Source organism: Hydra viridissima, unplaced genomic scaffold (genome assembly GCF_058129835.1).
Source record: "Hydra viridissima isolate aposymbiotic clone 2 unplaced genomic scaffold, HvirCarnegie_v1 scaffold_1, whole genome shotgun sequence".
In the NCBI taxonomy this organism is placed as follows: domain Eukaryota; kingdom Metazoa; phylum Cnidaria; class Hydrozoa; order Anthoathecata; family Hydridae; genus Hydra; species Hydra viridissima.
Window position 1 is genome coordinate 30,894,029 of NW_028324300.1, and position 22,660 is coordinate 30,916,688.

The 22,660-nt window shown below is 32.8% G+C and overlaps 4 protein-coding genes across 6 annotated transcripts in view; 1 reads left to right on the top strand and 3 right to left on the bottom strand.

The window, feature by feature from the left end:
* Positions 1–668: 668 nt before the first annotated feature.
* Positions 669–22,660, bottom strand: part of LOC149894478 (uncharacterized) — a 30,644-nt gene continuing 8,652 nt past the window's right edge. Inside the window, exon 2 of one of the 2 annotated variants that reach the window (XM_090088559.1) lies at positions 669–2,728. In XM_090088559.1, the coding sequence (XP_089944685.1) occupies positions 1,197–2,552 (1,356 nt within the window). In that variant the 5' untranslated portion in view covers positions 2,553–2,728 and the 3' untranslated portion in view covers positions 669–1,196. Of the gene's footprint in view, positions 2,729–21,284; positions 21,381–22,660 lie in introns of those variants that run through there. The other variant, XR_016452847.1, reaches the window with a different exon arrangement.
* On the bottom strand, positions 3,768–6,352 carry LOC149894479 (uncharacterized). Its single transcript, XM_090078459.1, has 2 exons — positions 5,754–6,352; positions 3,768–5,636 (listed from the first exon to the last, which is right to left on the bottom strand). Exons 1-2 carry the CDS (start codon positions 6,350–6,352, stop codon positions 4,184–4,186), a joined length of 2,052 nt encoding a protein of 683 aa, XP_089934585.1. The 3' UTR covers positions 3,768–4,183.
* Positions 6,630–15,135, top strand: LOC145192005 (protein bicaudal D homolog 1-like). 2 transcript variants are annotated; one of them, XM_090099152.1, is made up of 4 exons: positions 6,630–7,425; positions 12,005–12,415; positions 13,104–13,371; positions 13,508–15,135. In XM_090099152.1, the coding sequence occupies exons 1-4, from the start codon at positions 7,252–7,254 to the stop codon at positions 14,725–14,727; spliced, it is 2,073 nt and encodes a 690-aa protein (XP_089955278.1). In that variant the 5' UTR covers positions 6,630–7,251; the 3' UTR covers positions 14,728–15,135. The 2 variants fall into 2 exon arrangements, with proteins under 2 accessions (XP_089955278.1, XP_079925265.2); XM_080069139.2 differs by having other exon boundaries at positions 6,631–7,425; positions 12,002–12,415.
* Positions 15,982–20,084, bottom strand: LOC145185959 (uncharacterized). Its single transcript, XM_090088578.1, has 2 exons — positions 18,411–20,084; positions 15,982–17,980 (listed from the first exon to the last, which is right to left on the bottom strand). The coding sequence occupies exon 2, from the start codon at positions 16,987–16,989 to the stop codon at positions 16,156–16,158; it is 834 nt and encodes a 277-aa protein (XP_089944704.1). The 5' UTR covers positions 16,990–17,980; positions 18,411–20,084; the 3' UTR covers positions 15,982–16,155.

Genomic DNA, 22,660 nt, shown 5'->3' on the forward strand with positions numbered 1-22,660 from the left:
TGATAAATTTTGTGATCAATAAATCATTTTTTTCGTTAAATTTTCTCCTTTTTTTATATTTCAATAAATCATTTTTCTCGTTGAATTTTCTCCTTTTTCCCTGTGTGTGTGTTTCTAAATTTTTTTTGTAATACAAATAAATATCATAAAAACTTTACTAATATAAACAAGGTTTCTGAAAGAATATCTTTTCGCCAGAATCTGTTAAAAGCGTTAAAGATAAAAAAAAATACAAAGTAAATACATCAAAATTACAATAAGCATTCAACTGAACGTGTTTTAATCTGTATCTCAATATAATAAAAGAAGATCACCTATATAACCGAAGTAAAAACATCAATCTATAATAATCTACAAAAAAAAACTCTAGTTCCAGAAGTGAGCGATAACTGCTACAAGGCTGCAAGATTGTTATTTCGTATTTGTATATTATTTATTGATTTCAAAATAAAGACGTCTTTAAGATGGATATAAATAGGGCTACCATATGAAATTTTGGAAAAATCAGGACATCATGTCTTTTTTAACCTGTCAAATCAGGACAAATATAAATAAGCAGAAAGTCTAAATCAGGACAAAAGCTCGTCACACTTAAAGTGAAAAATGACAAAAAATACAACATTAAAAACCAGCTTTATTTTACGTTTTCGTAATGACTAAAAGAATTATTTCTTTTCTTTGCTTTTAAACCAGTCATATTTTTCACTAGAGTGTACTTTTTTCAGGAACAACTGGTCATTTTTTATCTTTTCATAGAACTGTGAGCAACTGAGATCAATATTTAACTTACAAAAAAGCAAACTTTTCACAGTAGAAACTAGCAAAGAACCTCTTTCAGGAGACCAAATATTGTTCATCATTGAAAACACCCTTTCCACAGCAGCTGAAGTTCCAGGAAGACTGAAAATGTATTCCAACACCAGTGAAAAATTTGCTACTGAAATGCCCTTTTCTCCAAAATGTTTCATCATCAGGACCCATTTTTCTTCACAACTCATATCATCAGATTTCCAAGTTTCAGAATTAGTTGACAAGTATGCCTTGACCAAAACAACTTCACCAAATAGTTCATCAGTATTTATTGCTGTACGTCCAATTTTTCGGTTAATTCTTTCTGCAGCTTCTTCCAACTCTGGAAATGTTATTGCACTGTTTTGAATCCACATGAACTTTTCAGCATTAGCAAAGCTATCTTTTCAAAGGTCAATATAAGAAAGAGATCTCTCGTAAAAACCAGTAAATTCTTTTTTGACAGCAATTTCGTCAATAATTCCGTCTTCAAATAGTTTTGCAAGTATCTTTTTAGCTTCCAGTGGAATAAACTTATTCTCAAATCTCTCCTTCAGATTATTCTGCAATACTTTTATCTCATTAACAATATCACATGCAGTTGCTCTTGTTTTTTCAATTCTCGGAATTGTTTTGTTGAATGTCTGAAGCTGACCATGAACAAACCAAAGATACATTTCACCACGTTCATCGCTAAAGAACTTACTAATTAACACTGGAGATTGCTCTTGTGAACAGAAGAAAGATTTTAGTCCCGCAAAGATTTCCAAAAATTCTCTGAATTGCGGGTAGTAAAGAAAGGAATCTTGCGCTTCCATGCTGCAAAACTCTCTTGTAGTAACATCAGCAAACTCGCAGAATTCTTGCAGTTGAGTAACTCTGACAGTGTAGATGTGAAAATATTTGTAAATTTTCACCACAAGAGCTTCAACATCAATTGGTAAAACATCGACAGCTGTTTGAATGCAGTTGTGAACTATGTGAGCTCCAAAGCCAATCCCAACAATCTCTCGACCAAGAAACTTTTTCAACCGACTGTAAACATTGTTTTGTCCTCGTCTTTTCACTCCACCAAAGTTTGTGTTGCAGTTGTCACCACAGAATCCAATCACTTTCCTTGATAAATCATGGCTATTGATGGCAGATTGCAGAGCATTGCACAAAATTTCTGATGTTCCACCAGGTACATTTTGAAATTCCAGTAATTTAACTTTTACTCCTTGATCAGGCACAAAATATCTAACAAGGACAGGAAAAAGTTTCAGTTCATTTTGGTTAGATGTATCAGTTGCAATGGTGATGAAAGTAGCTTTCTTCAACTCCTCCTTAATTTCTTCAGAAATCATTGGTAGAATAACATTGAGAATAGTAGCCTCACATTTTGTTCTTGCAAGTCCAAACTTTGGTTCAAAAAGTTTTGAAATTAATTTGGTAGAGCAATCAGCAGTTTTGAAGCTCAAATCATGAATTGCAGTGTGAAAAGCAAAAGTAGCTTCCGTTGCTGCCAGAACTAGATCTTTATCACTTAAACTATCAGTCTTGAAGAACGATGTTATTGATGCAGAACTTGCTGATGCTTTCAAAGCATTTTTGTGTCTCTGCGTTGTTAAATGCTTGGTGATGTCTGTCCTTCCGCCGTTTGCAACAGAAAATTCAGTCAAACAATCTCCGCATCTAACTTTTTCACCACTTTCATAAACTTTCTTCAGAAAAGGAAATTCATTCTTCAGAGTTTCATTAAAATGGCACTTTCTTTTCGACATTTTGACTTTAATAAGGGATTTTTTTTTACTTTAAGTTAAAGTAAAAGTTTAACACTAAAAAACCCTCTGTCGCGAAGTAGAAACTTCGTAAAAGTGGAAAGTACCAAACCAGCAAAAACAAAAGTAAAGTACTGCCTTATCATATCTGCTACCACTGCCATTTCTGCCAGCACTGCCTAAAATTGCAAGAAAATAGTAAAAATTGAATGGAGAAGTTGGAGTTGCCAAGTCAACATTTTTCTCTTTGCTTTATTTTTTAGTTTTTGTCAAAATGATATTTTTTTCTTTTTTGTCATGGTTTTTTAAAATCAGGACATTTTGGCACCTGATCAGGACAGTCAGGACAGACCCTTCAAATCAGGACAGTCCTGATGAAAATCAGGACTATGGTAGCCCTAGATATAAATGAAATTAAGAGATCTTTGAGATGAGTAAAGATAAAATAAAGTGATCTTTTCGATTGATGAAAGACCACTTCTTTTTTGCTTCCTTTTTAAAAATTTTTAAATCAAAACTTTTTTTGTTTACTTTCGTTGTCAAAAGTTTGTTATGCATTGTTAATGCATAACAATGTTTTGTTAAAACACAAAAAGCAAAAAAATGCCAATTTTTATTTTGGCATTCTTGTGGATTCCATAATAGTAAAAGTAGTAACAAAAGATTTGAAACAACAAAAACAAAAACAACAGCACTCTTATGAGACTAACAAATCTTCGGACATCAATTTGAATGATTTGTTTACATTATGTAAGTAAATATAATCTAAGAGTAACAAAAGACTTTAAATGCGCTGAAATTACTCATCTTCGTTTTAAAAAAGTAAAGAAAATAAAATGATAATTATAAAAAAAAATCTTGGAAAAACTACAGAAATCAAAACTTTTAAATTATCATGTGACGTGTTACATGCACACTTTAAAAAAAATGTATGCACACTTTAAAAAAAACGCGATTGTTTAACTGATGAAGGGAGTGTTATTTACTTGGATGAAAAGACGAACTTATCGAAGAAAGAAAAGTTAGAATTACTGACGGAAAAAAATATTTAAAAAAATAACACATTCATACTTTAAAAACAATTACCACACTTGTCCAAAATGGGAAATAATTACTCCGAAGCTTCCCGAAAAAACCCTTTGGAGCGAAGTATCTACATATGTTCCTGATTAGAAAAATGAAAAAAATGAAATCCTTCATGACCGTCCGAGTGAGAAATTTTAGTTTTAAAATGTAAGAAATTGCGACAAAAAATATTTTTTTGCAATCAAAAGAAAACACATTTTTTATTCACTAAACATTGATCTACACTACATAACAGATCCCTGATGCATGGGTAAGTCACTAAAATGTTTAAAAAACTTCAAAATCAAAAGTAAAATGATTGTTTAGCAAGTTTAATTTTGATTTTTTTTAAAATGATTTAACAATTGTCCACTGTAGATTGCTTTTATTCTTTTTATTCTATGAACACATAACAAAGAAATAATGTGAGAAAACAATGTGAGAAAACAATGTACTCTTTAAAAAATTGAGTTGGGGGCAGCTTTAATGTTAGTTAGTCAAGCTTTTTTGAAAAACTAAAACATAAATAAACTGAAACAAAGAGACGATGTTTTCTTGATAACTTTGCATTAAAGACGCTTGCTGTTGAAATCTACTATGCAACTCAGCAACTTTTCTGGATAGTCTGGATGACCCAGAGGCCTTTTGTATCTCTCCCAGTGGGTTCGGAAACTGTGATGAAGGGCTTCTGTTGTCTGTTCGCTGAATGGTCCAAGAGACTTTTTGTGACGATCAATGAAATCCTTGACATGAAAGAAGACAGTGTGGACTTTTGGACTCACACTTACTTTTGGCAAGGAGAGGAAAGCCAGTTGAAATTGGTCAATTTTCTTTGAGTAGTTTGAATCCAGATGATTTCCAAAGCAGGCATTCACAACTGCATCAAACTTTCTCAAAGTGTCGATGAATGGAAAAACATGAAAAGCTGAACAATTCTCTGCTTGTCTTTGAAGAAGGTCAACATTTTTGAGGAGTTTGCGGCATTCATTCCCAGCAAACTGCCCTCCGTGAAAAGGCTGTTCTTTGATATGAAGAGCTTTAGGCCATTCTTCAGCCTCAGGCCAGGAGTCCTTTAGTGCCTTGAACAGATGGTTCACTACACCGAGAAGGAGATGTAGCTCCATTGGTGGTATGATGTCAAGAACAAGTGCATTGTCAGAAAAATCCAAGAGGGGCTCATGCACCACATTCTGAAATTGTTTAGCCTTTTTCATGTCTAAACCAGCTGCTTTAAATGAGGCATAAGATCTTCTGATGGATCCAAAGGTTCGAAAGTTACCATTCTGTGATAATCTATTGTGGTCAATGTCACACCATGTGCAAGGGTGTGAGCTGGCATGTGACTGAAGCCCACACACAAGGTTTGCCACCTTCAGGTCACTTGAAAGAAGAAAGTCAACTCGCTCAGAGAAGATGAGAGATAGTATTGTTCTCAAATTCTCATAGTTTTCTGGTACATCCTCTGCTACAGCAACAAGAAGTTGAGATTTCACACCACTGTCTTTTGCTGCAAAAGATGTAAGTGTCTTCTTGTCTGGTGGAGCTTGAACTTGAGAAATCAATTCATCTTCTTGAATCCCAAGGCTAACCTTGAGGAAACCACCAACACCGTCAATTCCAAGCTTGACTATGTGCTCTTTATACACTTGTCTTTTGAGCAAGACATCATTGAGAAGTTCAGAGAGATTCTTGCAGTGAACCACAATTTGTTTCTTTGTCTGAGACTTTTCATGTGTCACAGTTATGTTTGTGTGAGTGAAATGTTCAGATAGTTGTGTACCTATTTGATGGAATTTTGCCCGGAATTGAGGTTCAACAACTCTGGCTTGTGCAACATGGTTCAATGTTGAGGCCAATTTTTTGACGCTTGCATTAGACAGCCCTGTGTTTGTCTGAATGTTTGCAAGGTCTTGGGCTTTTAGAACTACTTCATCACCAAAGAGTCTTTTTGCGCTTGCTACACCTGTATTAAAAACATTGCTATGAGTAGGAGCAAATTTTTCACATAAACAACCAAGTTTTCTTTATGGAAAGTAAAGTTTAGATTTGAACTGCAAATTTTATTTGTTAAAGGTTTTTTCTTTTGTAAAAGACAAAGACAATGACAAAGTTTTAATTACTATCAGATAAAAGATTTGCAAGTTACTGTTACCTGGAGTAATTGGCAAAGGTCGCCCACCACCACTTTGTGCTATTCTTAGGGTTCCATGAGGAGAAGCCTCTTTAGATGAAATGACTGCTGAAGCAATCTGTTCACTGACTTTGGAATCTTTTGATGCCAACATCTTTATGTTATGCCTGAATGTGAACTGATTGCATTGATGAGGTACTCCTCTTCCAATTAAGGAGAGGCAATCAGAACATCTTCTTTGGTCTTGGGATGGTAAAGGCTGTTGTGGCATTTCAAATGGGTGCTTTTGCAATGCTTTCAGGTGTCCAATTTTGCAAATGATGCAATCACACTGCTGTCTTCTTGTCTCAGGCCTAGGGATGACAGATGAGAAATCAAAAATGGGAGGGACAGAGACATTCTCACCATTTTTCTTTCTCCTCAGAAGCAGTCTGCAAGAATCACACATTCCAAGTGGGACTCGTGTGTCACAAAAGTCAACATCCTGAGAAATCAGACTCTTGACTTGATCTTTAAGAAAACTTGTTAGCTCCCTAGAACATTTTTTCATACAGAGGAGACAAACTGACTTCCGACAGTCTTCATGATTTTTTGCTGAGTTTGGCATTTTTGAGTTGTGCATTCCACGAATGAAAACATGAATATGTCATTAAAATGCCTTTTCCCGAAATTTGGTTCAATATTTTATTAGGGATGTGCCGCTAATACTTAAGAACTGATTTTTTCATCAAATTTTGAAAAAAAAAAATTAAAATTTTTTTTGGCAAAAATCTTATTTTTTAAACTGAAATTTCTCGCTCGGACGGTCATGAAGGATTTCATTTTTTTCATTTTTCTAATCAGGAACATATGTAGATACTCCGCTCCAAAGGGTTTTTTCGGGAAGCTTCGGAGTAGTTATTTCCAATTTTGGACAAGTGTGTTACCTATGTAATTTTTTTTAGATGAATACCTCAGTTTATTACCTTACGAATATATTTTTATTTACACAGATTATTTGGTGGAGGTTGCGGAACTTTTAGAGGTTGAAGAAAAAAAAAAGCCCTTTTCTTTTTTTACAAACTTGTAATATATTCTGGTCCACAGTACTTTTATAGAAATGATATAGGTAGATTGATAATAGGTAATTGTGCAAAAGATACGGAAGGCAATTTCTTAAAAGATCCTCTAAATTTTGTTTATCCTAAGGTGGCGCGACAAAACTTAAAGAACTTGCTCATCGAACTCATTTAAACATGATCAAAGTTATTTTGTATACTTCAATCGCACTTTTCGCAATTCGTTTTTGAAGTTTAAATTTGGTGTAATGTTGATGAAAAATGTCAAAATACAGAATATTAGCATTAGTGATGAACGCATTAAAAGTCTTTTGTAAAAAAGCACATCAAGAGCTCATAATATCTACTCTAGCTAAAGAAACACTTTAACAACAGAAGTTATTACACTATATATATACATGTACGTATATATATTACATATATATAAATTACTTTTTAAATCAATATTATGACGTCTTTTGAGGACTTAAAGCTTGAAGTCAACCGTTTAACACTAGAATTGCAACAAGCTTGTCTTGAGAAAGTGCAAGCTGCTGAATATGGTTTAGCAGTTCTTCAAGAAAAACAGGCTTTACTAAGCCAATATGATGAGCTTAAACTTCAATATGATCAAGCTAAAGAGGTAAGTCCATTAATACTTTTTATCTCTATATTTGGTAGATTAAAAGCTAAATTGAGTATTATTCATACCTAACAACAAGATTTTAAGGAATTATTTGGGCCATTAACTTTTTGGAAAATAAATTTTTCTCCATTTATTCAACTTCTTGAAGGAATGGCATTATTTTTTAGAATACCCAAACACACTTTTGTCATTATTCCATCTGTTTTAATGTCCAAAAATAGCTGATGTCTGAACTGTTTTCAAATGCCTATGCTTCAAATTTGCCATAATACTCAGTTTTGTTGAAGTAGAAATGAATGTTAGTGTGTGTTTAGAAGTAGTTAAAACAAAAGATTTGTGTGTGTATATGTGTGTGTGCATTAGGGTGTCCCATTTTCAGGGTCACATTTTATTTTGATTGCTCCTAGCATTTTTCTGCTGCGTATAAGTGAGAAAATGAGATCTGTAAAGTTTTGGAGCTATAACTTTATTTTTGTGACTACACAAGCCACCTTAAGTTTCAAAAATCATGATTTTTGGGTGAAAAAAGCCTATTTTTACAGCGCTTGTGTAGTCACAGTTTGAAAGATACAGGCTAATCTTATGCTGAACCATGTACTATTAACCCTCATTAGTTAGAAAAAAATTGGGAGCAGTTTGAATAAAACTGTTAGTTAGGTTTGAAGTGAGTTCAAAGATACGCAGTTGACACAATTTACACATTTTTGTGCGGTTTGACGTGGTTGACAAAATCAAACAAAATACTGATCATTATGAAATGGGTCTAAATCAATTTCGAACCCATTTCACACCTAATTAGACCAACGAAAATCCTAAATAGGTTAAAATGTACTAATTATATGTTTAATTTTATTTATATATTATACTAGACATACTTTAACCAATAATTCTACAACATTAACATTTTTTTTCCACCACTCCCTTGAGATCTTCCAGCCTTTCATTTCCAGCCTTTCATTTCTGGTCCACTGCTAGGAGAAGATCTTGCCTCAGCTCTTCATCATGGCTTCCATCAACAAAGTCCTGTATAAGCTTAACATTCCTCTCTGCAGCATTATTAGTTACAGGAATGTTGGAGATAAAATCCTTGAACTTTGTGTAGCCAGATGTTAAATATCAAAATGGATTCTGAATCAACATACTCAGACAACCTGGGCCTCTCTCCTTCTTTGTCAATGAAACCTGATACATCAACTTTCTTATACATAAATGACAGAGGATCCTTTTCCTTTAAATCATTTATTATCAGGATTCTTTCAGCAATTTCAGTCTTTCTCTCATCTGACACTCCAGGATCCAGTAAACTAAATGGGATCAAAGTTGGATGAAGATACCATGTATGGTTTGCAATGCTATCAAGACATTTGGCTGCAACATTAGGTCTGCTGTTCATGTATGACTTCATCTCCCAGATTGCTTACATGTCATGTCTTGGAGAAATTACAGTCTGAGACAAGGTTAAGAACCACTTTGCATAATACAATGCTACAAACTCAGAGATGGCCTCAACTTCTCTTTTTGTAGAAGCTGTGGAAACAATATTTATCATTTGGCTCAGAATTTGCAGCTTCATGTAATATATAGCCTGTGCCATAAACCTTGCATGATGAATTGCTCCAGGTTGTCGAATTGTCAGTTGATCAATCTCTGGGGATAAATAGAATTTAACAATTTCTGCTGGCTCCCAATAATCACCTCTGGATTTTGTCTTCATCCAACAACTTTGTGATGATTACTAGGGATACTCTAGCAGCATTGTCAAGTTGTTGATTTACTCCATATTTGAATTTGCAAAGTTTATTTTGATCAATCTGAATAAGAGAAAACTTGTTCAACAGTTTCTTGAAGAGTTGATTATATGGACCTGAGGTTATCCTGAAGAGCTTTGCAACATTCTGAATATGACACTCATAGACATGATGTCTGTAAGCAAGATACATAACAGGTCTTCCAAGATAGATGTTTAACCTGGAGTTTACTCCTTTTTCTTTACCTGTATTTGGCGCAGTGGTGTCAAAAACTAGACCTTTAATGTCTTCTTTGAGTGAGTTTTCTTCTAAAATCTCAATAATCTTCTCAGTATGACAAGCTCCAGTAGAATCAGTGACAGGAGGTACTCCAAGCAAAAAATGTTCTCCATCACAAGTTACACTCAATGCTAAGTGCTCTCTTTTGAGTTTCTTTCCATCAGTATACTCTTTGACTAGCTTTCCATCATAATGAAGAATCATGTTTAATCCAGCTTTTTCTCTTAAAGCTTCCCTGGCTTCCTCCGCTGTTTCCTGTATGACCTTTCTACCAATTCTGTATATATTGCATTTTGACATACCTTTACTGGAAAGTCCACTTATATCAGCCACCTGCTTTAAAATATCCAATTGAGCTCTGATGCTTACAGGTTTAAACTTCGAAATAAGGACAGTATCTCCTACTATGCCAGTAGATGTAGATGGTTATGGATCTATCTCATCTTTACTCAAGTCTGTAGAATTAGAGGTGTCTGTTTCTCTTGAAGATGAAACCTGCAGCTCAGACTGATAACTCTGGTCATGATCTGCTCAACATTCTTACTCTTGCCTGTTGAGATCTTTGAGCAGAATAAATGTACCTTTTATCTTTCTTCCCAATGTACATTTTCCTGCAACTTCTTTGATCATTTATGAAAATAATATCTTCTGCCTTGTCTACCTGAGATCTTTTGTTATCTTTCTCTAATATTTGTATCGCATCACTGGGCATAATATCAAAAAGAATAGGCAAACTATTGTCTTTGAAAGTTATTCTCTTTTCTACTTCATTAGTGTTTTACCTTTTTTGAAGAGAAATCAATTTTTTTTGCTTGGCTAGCAATTCACTCATTTTGTTATGTACTTTTTCCACTCTGGATGTTGGAATTCCAGCTTTTTCATAAATAGCAGTGACCTTTTTAACCAAACACTGACAATTTTCCTCACAAATGAGCTTGAAATCATGAGAGAATCTGCAGCAGAGTTGTTATCAGTATGTTATCTTTGATTTTAGGATTTTCAGACTTTAAAAAATAATAATGCTCCAAATGCCATTCTGTTCAAGTAAGTTTACACTCTGCACTGGAGTCAAGTAACAACTACAATAGACAGAAGTTTATAAGTGTCCTACCATTTACAGAATTATAAAGTGTTCTTTCACTTAAAAAGATAAAGTTTCTAGAAGTTTCAATAATGATGTTCTATCACTACTTTGAAGCACTTTTGGTAATCCTTCAGTAAAGCGGCGTAAAATAAAATTATTATTTTGCTTTTAAAATGTTTTAAAAGCAAAATAATAATTTTATTTTACGCCGCTTAACTGAAGGATTACTGTTGCAACTAACCCCCAAGCCCCACCCCTTGCCAAGGAAATGAATTGTTCCAAAAAACCCCCTCCCTCCCCAAACCTCCAGGTCAGAATTTGCTCACCACATTTAGATTGTAGCATTCTCCCACCCCCTCCCCCTCCCTAATTTATATAACACACAATATTATAGGCTTTTTTACATGTTTCAAATCTTGTCACTTCAGGAATGAATATTTTGAAAAAATATACATAACTTTAAGATTTTTAAACTGATTTAGGATTTTCGTTGGTCTAATTAGGTGTGAAATGGGTTCGAAATTGATTTAGACCCATTTCATAATGATCAGTATTTTGTTTGATTTTGTCAACCACGTCAAACCGCACAAAAATGTGTAAATTGTGTCAACTGCGTATCTTTGAACTCACTTCAAACCTAACTAACAGTTTTATTCAAACTGCTCCCAATTTTTTTCTAACTAATGAGGGTTAATAGTACATGGTTCAGCATAAGATTAGCCTGTATCTTTCAAACTGTGACTACACAAGCACTGTAAAAATAGGCTTTTTTCACCCAAAAATCATGATTTTTGAAACTTAAGGTGGCTTGTGTAGTCACAAAAATAAAGTTATAGCTCCAAAACTTTACAGATCTCATTTTCTCACTTATACGCAGCAGAAAAATGCCATGAGCAGTCAAAATAAAATGTGACCTTAAAAACAGGACACCCTAGTGTGCATACATACATACATACATACATACATACATACATACATACATACATACATACATACATACATACATACATACATACATACATACATACATACATACATACATACATACATACATACATACATACATACAGGAATCTTTTGTTTTGACTACTTATACATACATACATACATACATACATACATACATACATACATACATACATACATACATACATACATACATACATACATACATACATACATACATACATACATACAGGAATCTTTTGTTTTGACTACTTATGCCAAGGAGATGTTAAAATCCTAAAAGAGCCTTAAATATTTTCTTTAAGATTTATATAGAATTTGTATACAATTTTGAAATATTGTATAACTTTTTTTATTGGGTATATACTGTATTATTTAAGCTTACAAGTATCAATTGTGGGTGTGTATTTACTCATTTTAAAATTTAAATATGTTTGTTTTGTGATAATTGGAGTTATAGTATATGTTCATGTATATAGTTTTTCTTTTCATATAGCAGTTGGAACTTGTCAACTTAAAAAATGAAAAACTAACAAAAGCTACAGATCAAGGTGAAGGAAGTTTATTGTTGGAGAGTTCAACCAGAGAATCTATATTGGCAAAAAAAGTAGCAGATTTACAATACGAATTAAAAAAATGTAAGAAATCTGAACGGGCACATCGTCATGAGTTAGAAATCCATAAAGAAGAGTTCTCCCAACTTCTTGACGAATTTGCAAAAGCAAAAGAAAAAAATGAGCAACTTGTTCATGAAAATAAGGAATATAAAGCCAAAGATATTAAGTTTAATGAAGATTACAATATGCTCGAAGAAGAAAATACTGTCCTGCAAAAAAATATTTCAAAACTAAAGCAAACTTTAATTGAATTTGAAGGGTTAAAAGTTGAAAATAAAAGTTTGCTTGATGAGGTAAAATAAAGCTACTTAGTACATATTTTTATTGTATTTTCAGTTCTGCTTAATTTTGATTATTGTAAAATGTTATTTTGATATTTTTAAACTACAATTTGAGCATGGTTTAAGTAGTAGTAGTAGTAGTAGTAGTAGTAGTAGTAGTAGTAGTAGTAGTAGTAGTAGTAGTAGTAGTAGTAGTAGTAGTAGTAGTAGTAGTAGTAGTAGTAGTAGTAGTAGTAGTAGTAGTAGTAGTAGTAGTAGTAGTAGTAGTAGTAGTAGTAGTAGTAGTAGTAGTAGTAGTAGTAGTAGTAGTAGTAGTAGTAGTAGTAGTAGTAGTAGTAGTAGTAGTAGTAGTAGTAGTAGTAGTAGTAGTAGTAGTAGTAGTAGTAGTAGTAGTAGTAGTAGTAGTAGTAGTAGTAGTAGTAGTAGTAGTAGTAGTAGTAGTAGTAGTAGTAGTAGTAGTAGTAGTAGTAGTAGTAGTAGTAGTAGTAGTAGTAGTAGTAGTAGTAGTAGTAGTAGTAGTAGTAGTAGTAGTAGTAGTAGTAGTAGTAGTAGTAGTAGTAGTAGTAGTAGTAGTAGTAGTAGTAGTAGTAGTAGTAGTAGTAGTAGTAGTAGTAGTAGTAGTAGTAGTAGTAGTAGTAGTAGTAGTAGTAGTAGTAGTAGTAGTAGTAGTAGTAGTAATCATTATTATTTTCTTCTAAAGATTGACAGCATACAGCTTCAGTTGCAAATGAGCACAATTGCAAAAGCACAGTTTGAAAAACAACTTCATGAAGCTTTGGATACAGTACGGGAGCAGCGTGAACGAAATGCACAGCATATGAAAGAAATTCATGACTTAAAACAAAATTCTATTTTGAAAATGTGGGAAATAGGCAGAGGTGAAGTTTCGACTTCATTTAATCAAGAACATCCTCTTGTAGCAAGAATTACTGAAGAATATAGAACACACCAGTCAGTTCCCTCTGCAAGTATGGTTTAATATTATTGGCAATTATTTTAAACAATTAAATTTAGTAGAATAATTGTTTTTTTTATAATAATGTTAACTAAATCATCAATCTAATTTCATATTTGAATACATTTTGTTTATCTAACTTGGTATAGATCTTGTGGATGATTTAATGAAAGAGCTTCAGTTCAGTGAAATTCGTGAACTTGAAGAACAGCTTCGACAAGCTCAAGAGGAAAAACAAAATTTAGAAATGCAACTAACAACTAAAAGCAGCTCAATAGAAGTGAAAAATAATTGTGAAAAAGTGGATGAGTATGCTATAAATAATCAATTGAAAGAGTTATCAGATTTAAAAGAGGCAATGAAACAGATACAAAGTCGGGAATCTGTTTATCAATTGGAAATAAAGCAATTATCAGATCAGTTGGAAGAGTTAAAAGAACTTCTGTTAGAAGTTGAAAATGAAAAAAGTACACTTGTTATGAACAGTAAAGATGAAAGTAAACATTTATCAAATGATTTACTAGATGCAAAATCAAAGTTACGAGAGTCCGAAATTAAATTAAAAAGCATGCAGGAAGACATGAAACGTTTAAAAGAAATTGCGGGTGAAAGTCAAACATGCTTAAACTCTACACAAACTGAGTTAGTTGCTATTTTTCAAGAATTGGTTTCGATTCTGAAAATGGTTAATCCTGCTGGAGATATTTCTACTTTCGAAATCAAAGATGAACCCACTAAAGTAGGAGATCCAACATTAATCGTGAAATTGCTGACTCAGGTTAGGCAGCAGGTAAGGGCCATGGATATTGCTTGTGATCATTTATTAAAAAGTAGCTCTGGAATCAATTCATCAGTAAGCGATCAAGTTCTTGAGAATAGTTATTTAAAAGAGCAAATATTAAAATGTCAATCACTATTAGTTGCAAAGCGGGAACAAATAAGCACTTTGCGCACTGTATTGAAAGCAAATAAAGCCACCTATGAAGTTGCACTTGCCAACTTAAAAAGTCGTTATGAGAGTGATAAAGCTATCCAATCTGATGTCACCAATCAGCTAAAGCGTCAAATTAAGGCTCTCAAAACAGAATGTATGACATTCGTTTCATTAAGGAGTATGTTTGCAACCCGCTGTGAGGAATATATGAAGCAACTAGAAGTGAAAGACAAATGCATTGCAGCAGCTGAGAATGAAAAACAAACACTCAATATGTTGCTTAAGCAAGCAATTCATCAAAAGATCTCTTTGACACAACGTCTTGAAGAGTATGAGATTGCGCGTGAGCGTATTCGACAGTTTACAAAATCAAATTTAAGTAAAAGTGTCAGTAAAAAACCTGCATCCCCAACTAAACCAATTACTAGAGTTTAGTATAAGCTTATTAAATGTTCTTGGTTTCTTACTTAGAATTATTATTTATAGGGAAAAAAGAGAAGTTGAAGTATCTATAATAAAATACATACTTTAAACTCAAATTTTTAACTTCGATAGTAATTTTATTTGTTGATTCATAAATTCAAAATGGCAGATATTTATATTTTAAGCTGTAACCTATTTTTAATTGCTTATTCTTTACGTGCTAGGTGCATATAATGTTTATTTCTTTATAATTAGGGAGGAAATATATTCATTTTCTTCCTAATGACAGTAAATTGTACGAAAGCATAAATAAAATGAACTATTTTCAAATATTTATGAAGGTATTTATGAAGTCATAATTTTTAAAATATATTTTAAATGTAAATATTTTTATTTATGAATGAACTCTTAGAAAAGCATAACTGTTTTTTTTTTTTTTGGTCCACAAATTTTTATAAATTGTATAACATTTCCACATTCTGTGATCCATCTATAGTAAACTCTGCATTAGGATCACCATGCAGCGCGCGTCAATAGTTTATGTAAATTTATGTAACTTAAGAAATTTATGAAGGAAAACAAGAAAAAAGCACAAAACTTTCCTTTAAAGTTGACGATAAAAATTCGTATTATCAATACCGGTTATTTATTATAACTTCGTACCATCGACACTGGTTATTTATTATCTGTAGAGGATTAAAATTAGGGGAGACTGGTTCTCCTAGGGACGTTTTTAGGTTAATGAGTGTAATTCTTGATCGGTAAATATAATTGAACTTTTGAAAACTGTATATGAAAATATGGTCCTTTGTGCACTTTTGATGAGAATCTCTGCTTTATAATACATTTTTTAGTACTTTTTTTTAGCCGCAAAATGAGGTCTGACTTTGTCCCTAGGTACAACATGGGGTTGTACCTAGGGACGTAGGTGGTTGTACCTAGAGACGGCGGTTGTACCTAGGGACGCTGGGTAATCGAATACTCAGATTGGCTTTTATTGAGCTAATAATTATAAATACAAAAGAACCTGTAAAAAATCCTGAAAGGAAACTAAAACAATGATATAGATCGTTAAAAGAACTATTTATTTGTAGGGAATGTAACGATATTATTTAAAATAGTTAAAACTAATAAATAAAAAAATAGTGAGATCAATTTTTCTAGAACAAACAAATATTTAAATTGTAAATAAACATATTTAGAATAGTTAACACCAATAGATGAAAAAAAGCGATATCAATTTTTCCAGTACAAAAAATGATTGAATTGAGAAGCAGCAGTATATTTTGAATAATTAAAACTTATAGATAAAAATGTAACATCAACATATCCAGGACAAAAATACTTTAATTAAGAAACAACAGTGTTTAAAATAAAATAGTTAATAATTATAGGTCAAAAAGAGTGATACCAATTTTTCTAGAATAAAAAATACTTTAATTAAGAAGAATCTTTATTACAAGACTGGTTCATTGGGTTGTAATCTTTATCTGCAGCACTATTGTCGCTATAAGCATTTAAACATCTTTTACAAATAAATTCAAATGACAGAATACCAGGCTCTGCACATTTTACACAAACTGCATTTCGGCAGACTATGCATTTATTCCATTTATCATCATTTTGTATTATATTGTGACAAACACGACAAAATACTTGTTTCGAGGAACATGGAGATGATCCCACTAAACGAAATGTGTTTTTTGTTTTCAATTTATATTTTTTAGAAACTTTATTTTTCGGCGGTATTTCCCGTTTTTGTTTTTTCGATTTATCGTTACAAGTTGTTTTCTTTCTTTTCCTCTCCTCTATTTCCTTTTTTTCTGGCGTGTCAGTAACAATACGTGCTTTACCCTTACGGGAAGGTTTATTGTTTGTCCTTGGACCAGCTTTAGGTAATGGCATTATATCGAAAGGAGTCACAGATTTCAGATTTGTACAATCAGATTTTAGCGGTGTTGAAAGAAGTGAGCCCTGAGACGACGTAGGTGGGTTATTATCTTCTGATGTTAGTGGTCTATCAGTCATGCTTGATGGCAAAAAGTCTTCTTCCGAAAATATATCGGGATTCAGTGGATAGAGGCCACAAACTTTGAAACCATTTATTATATTGGATGGTGTAAACGCTTTTGTGTATGCCATTCCAGCTAGTTCTGCAATGTGATAAATAGTAATAGGCTTTCCTGCGTTTTCTGATGATATCATAAAATTGGTTACAGCGTTATTGTAATGTGTTTTAAATGGACTAAAGACGGTTCTATCTAACGGCTGCATCTTATGTGTAGTATGCGGGTGAAATGTCACCAAATGAGTGCCATTTTCTTAGGCTTTCCCAATAGCATCAATAGAAATGTGACTCGCGTGATTGTCCATCAATAAAACTACCTGGTTATCCTTACTTGGATGAGCATGCGCTATGAAATGATCCAAAAATTCACTAAATGTCCTTTCGTTCGACCAACCTGATTTGCTGCCCTAATTGATCCTGGAGGAGCTCCTCTCATCATTGTCATTTGTATATATTTGACTCGAGGAAAAATGAACATAGGTGGAATCGAATTTCCTATCGCGTTCACTGCGGTAATCATCGTTACATTGATGCCTCGCTCACCAGAAGTCATTGCTCCCACTTGTTTGACTCCTCTCTTCGCAAATACTTTTGGACAAGCCTGTACAGTTGAAACTCCCGTCTCATCTACATTATAAATCCTTGACGGATCGAAGTGGTGTCGTTGTAGAATGTCGGTGTATATATTGAAAAAATTCTTCACATTTTCTCGATTGAATGAAGTAGCCCGGCCTAAACTAGTCCCTTCAGGTTTCCTTAATGATATAATTTCCTTAAATTTGTTTTTGAATGTACGCAGCCATTCACTGCCCGCTTCTTGATTTTTTCCCCACTGTTCAGGATATTTTTTATTTTTTATTTTGGCAAATTGAAAAGCTAGTTCTTTCAGCTTCTTTGTTGTTAATCCGAAATGAAGTGAGAAGCTTTTTGAACATACTCAAGCAGTAAACACTCTTCGCTATGAGTAAAAACTTTCCAATGTGCATAATTTGTTTCGTACGAGTAATTTTCAGGTCCAGATTCCTTAAATTTTTTGACTTGGCGGCAAAGCATCGATCTCGATATTCTATATTTTTTTGCTGCGCCTCTGACTGTATTTTTATTTGCAATTATTTCCTTCACAGCCTTCTCCACAACTTCTTTATCTGGATCTTGCCGGATTTTTTGTTTCTTGCTGCGTGGCATGACAAACAAAATCTAGAATGAAAATAAAAATACTAAAGATAACTTATAACTATAACTTTAATTATTTATTATTATTGGCATAAATTGTATTACAACTATTATTTCGTATTAACTACTGCACAACGAGTCACAATTATATTATTTATTACACCACGATTCATAAATGAATTATTTATTACATAAAAACACAAATAATTTCTGATGATACAGAAGTTTCGCACTCTGTTGTACCTAGGGACATGTCCCTAGGTACATGTCCCTAGGTACAACAGAGTGCCATATTGACAAAAAACGCCGACTAAAAATTTGAGGTCAGGATTTGAGAGATATTATTAATGCAATATTCAAGCAAATAAAATAATGTATTTGTATAAACTAAGAAAAATTTTGTTAAATACATTATAAGGGCGAAATTAAAAAAGAAAAATGTTAAAAAACTTACGTAAAAGGGTTGTAAAATCAATTTTTAATCACCACTTTGCAACGCTTCACACCAACACGATGACACTTCGGCTGTCAACTGACCTCAAAAGGTGGAGTGTTGCCACATACAAAAAATATTATGCTTATACAAAATTCTCAAAATATTTGAGTGTCCTTAGGTACATGGCGTCCCTAGGAGAACCAGTCTCCCCTACAATGTTAGTAGTTTATTATCAAAAGTAGTTTATTGTCAAAAGACCATAAACATTGTTATTTAACATTAAAATTGTAAATAATACCAAAAAGTGCCATGTGATATGTTTGTTCACATTAAAAAAAATTTTTTTTGCGTTTGTTCACTTTTAAAAAACAGAAAGAGATTTTATTCTCGTACATTGGTTGCCTTTTTATTTGTAATAATAGGTACACGTTACACTGCACAAGGTGACCACTTATATTTTTAAATGGTCTTACTGAAAGAAAAAAAAACTAATTGAATAAAGGCAAATTATATGCCATATTCTAATTAATGACTTGATGAACTACGAGAAAAATCAAAGAGTAAGAGATGTCTTAGTACCAGACTTAATTACACTTGTATTAGTGAAATAAGGCGTGCCGATTTTTTTTTTTTTTTTTTTTTCAAATACTAAAAAAGAGTAGTAAAAAATGTAAGTTTACGATTAGTTAACTACAGGGAAACTTTAAAAACTAAATTCCAATAAGTGCTAGCTCGTTAAATTTTGATTTCAATATTTCACATTTTTGGTCGTTTTAGACGTTAGTCATTATATTTATATTTGTTTATGGAATAGCTCTGATAATTTTTTTTATCAATTCTCATGGTGTACGACGTACACCAAGCATAGGTGTAGAAAAAGAGTAAAAAAAAAAGTATATATAACAATAAAGCTCGAAGTTTTTAGCTTTTTTAACTTTTTTAAAAGTCTTTATCTACTTCCCTACAGTTTTACGAGAGTTGCCATATCTTTTTTGCTTCTATTTCGTAACATTAAATGTCTACCTACAAGCTGAGCACGTATACGATTCTCTTTGCTCATGTGTGTAAACATAGCTTGCAGCTTCAGTTACCAATTCGACACATCTTTCAACTGACTGCGGATGAGAATTCCAGTGAGGAACTTCCATAGGATAGTTTACAAACTCCATGTTATAAGGTCTGCTAGCTATTTAGCATTAGGATTTATTTCTGGTGTTCTTCTCACTCTGAGACTACTATCTCCAACTTGAGTTACCTCATCTCCTATTCTTCGTATGTTAAGAATTCTGTTTACAGCTTCTTTTCTTTCTTCTGCATTTTTGCTACAAAGCATGGATTGTAAAATCGTTTCAGAATGTGCTTACCACGCTGATCGTCTAATTGTTGGCATAACAATATCTAAAACATTTTTACTCTGAGTTCTAAGTAACTTTAGTTGATACAAGACATGTCTAGGTCCCTCAACCCAACTTGAATGAACTTTAATATTAAACCAGTTACGTAGGGGAAGTGGGGGCATAACAGCCCCCGTAACGTTTAGATTAATGGAGTATGAAAATAAAAACGTCATGCGTTTTTTTAACAGTGTATTTCGATAAACACATCATTAAGCTTTAAATTGCTGCAATTAAGAAAAAAATAAAACAGTTTTTGAAAATGTTATAACACAAAAATTAGACTTAGTGAAAAAAACGGTTGTACCCCTATAGTGAGGCACAACCGCACCCTAATATATATATATATATGTATATACATATATATATATTAGGGTGCGGTTGTGCCTCACTATAGGGGCACAAGTCCTATAGTGAGGCACAACCTATATATATATATATATATATATATATATATATATATATATATATATATATATATATATATATATATATATATATATCAATGTCATTAATATTTGCGCCAAATTACATGTCAAACTCATAATTATTTTTTTTTGTTTACGCTTGTTTCTGAAGTACCAAAAGTGCATTCGGCGATTTTCACGATGTCTAATTTTGTTGAGCAAAGAAGTGCTATTAAATTTTGTTTGCGGAATGATATTTCTGCTACTGAAACGTATCGAATGTTGCAAAAGGCCTTCGGTGAAGAGACTATGTCTCAAAAAAATGTTTACAAGTGGTACAAAGACTTCAAAGAAGGCCGAGAACGTGTTGATGACTTGGAACGCTCCGGACGACCATCGACTTCGTTTGATGATCGCCACATCAACAAAATCAAAGAATTGGTGCTTGCAAATCGTCGGTTAACCATTCGAGACCTAGTTGACATGGTTGGAATATCATTTGGGTCGGTGCAAGCGATTTTGAAGGATCATTTGGGCCTCAGAAGACTCAAATCACGTTTAATGCCGAAATTTCTCAATTTCTTTGAAAAAGAGCGTCGCGTTAAAACGTGTGAAGCAATGCTTTCTGACTATCAAGACGTCTACAAACAAATTATTATTGGCGATGAGACTTGGGTCTACGCATACGACCCTGAAACAACCAACCAATCGAGTGAATACTGTGAAAAAGGCGAGCCGAGACCGAAGCAACCACGCCAAAGTCGCTCAAAAATCAAGGTCATGTTGACTGTTTTCTTTGATTATTGTGGTGTCGTGCACTACGAATTCCTTCCAACTGGCCAAACTGTCAACAAGGAATATTATTTAAGCGTTATGCGACGTTTGCGTGAAGCTATTCGCAAAAAGAGACCGGAATTATGGGCCAATAACTCTTGGATTTTGCACCACGATAATGCGCCTTCGCACACAGCACTGGTTCTTCGTGAGTTTTTCGCCAAAAACTCTACCCATGTTGCTCCACAACCACCGTATTCGCCCGACTTAGCACCGTGTGACTTCTGGCTGTTCCCAAAGCTCAAGAGACCACTCCGGGGAAATCGTTTTGAGTCCATTGAAGAGATCCAACGTGAATCGGCACGCGCATTGAAGGCTATCCCTACCGAGGACTTTTCGGCATGGTTCGAAGACTGGAAAAAACGTTGGCAAAAGTGCATTGGGGCCGGGGGGGATTATTTTGAGGGGGACGATACAGATTTGGAAGAATAAATAAAGATTTTTCATTTTATAAAAAAATTCACCTTACTTTTTGATCACAGTAGTATATATATATATATATATATATATATATATATATATATATATATATATATATATATATATATATATATATATATATATTCAAATTAGGAAATGCATAATTATATACCTACAATATATGATAATCACCAGATATACAGTGTCCTCAAAAAAAAATGGGACAGCATGACTTTTTTGTTAAAAGTCATAAAAATCATTGTTGTATCAATTATTTTAAATTTTTTTTTCTTAATTATAAAATTAGAACAAATAATGAACTATACTATTTAATAAAAAAACAAAAATAATTGATTTAACTTTTGTAATTCAACTAAACTGCAGAATTGTTAGAAATCTAACATAAATGAAAAAATTGTATGCATTTTTTATAATAAAGTAAAGTTGATTGTACCATTAAATGTTTAAAAGTTTTTGGTTTTCAATGTTAGATACTTAATATATTTACACTATTTTAATATTTAAAATGAAAAGAAATTGAAAAAAAAGGAGGTGGGCCCTCAAATTGACAACAGGTAAAAAAGGGTATCTTTAACATTGTATTTTATATTTCCGATTAAAGCTTTCCTCATTATAAAGTGTTACATGTAATTTTATATTGTTTTTTTGCAAAGTAAAGTTCTTTTTAACTTTTCAAAATGACATTTTGACTCAAAAAAGTTTATATTATTTTATTTAAATTAATTTTTTTAACAATTTTATATAATTAGAAAATATAATTAAATGGCAACAATGGCAAAGTTAAATGCTTTTGATTCTACTATTACAAAAATTCAATCACTAAATAGGTATAAGATATTCATACTTATAGTATTTTGGTATTTAATTGGAAATATATCATTTGTTTATCAGTTAAAATTCATATTTACCAACTTAGGAAAAAACACGTTTCAGACTTTGATAAAGGAAGAATAATTCAAATGCACAATGCAGATTGGCCTTTGCGTAAAATTTCCAAACAAGTTGGATGTGGTAAATCTACAGTTCAAAGAGTTGTGTCCAGATTTATTTCTCAAAATTCAATTAGCAGAAAGTCAGGGTCAGGAAGAAAGCGATAAACGACAGAAAGAGAAGATCTATTGATTGTTAGGGAAGTGATGAAGAATCGTAGGATATCAGTGAGTCAGATAAAACAAAATTTAAACCTTGAACA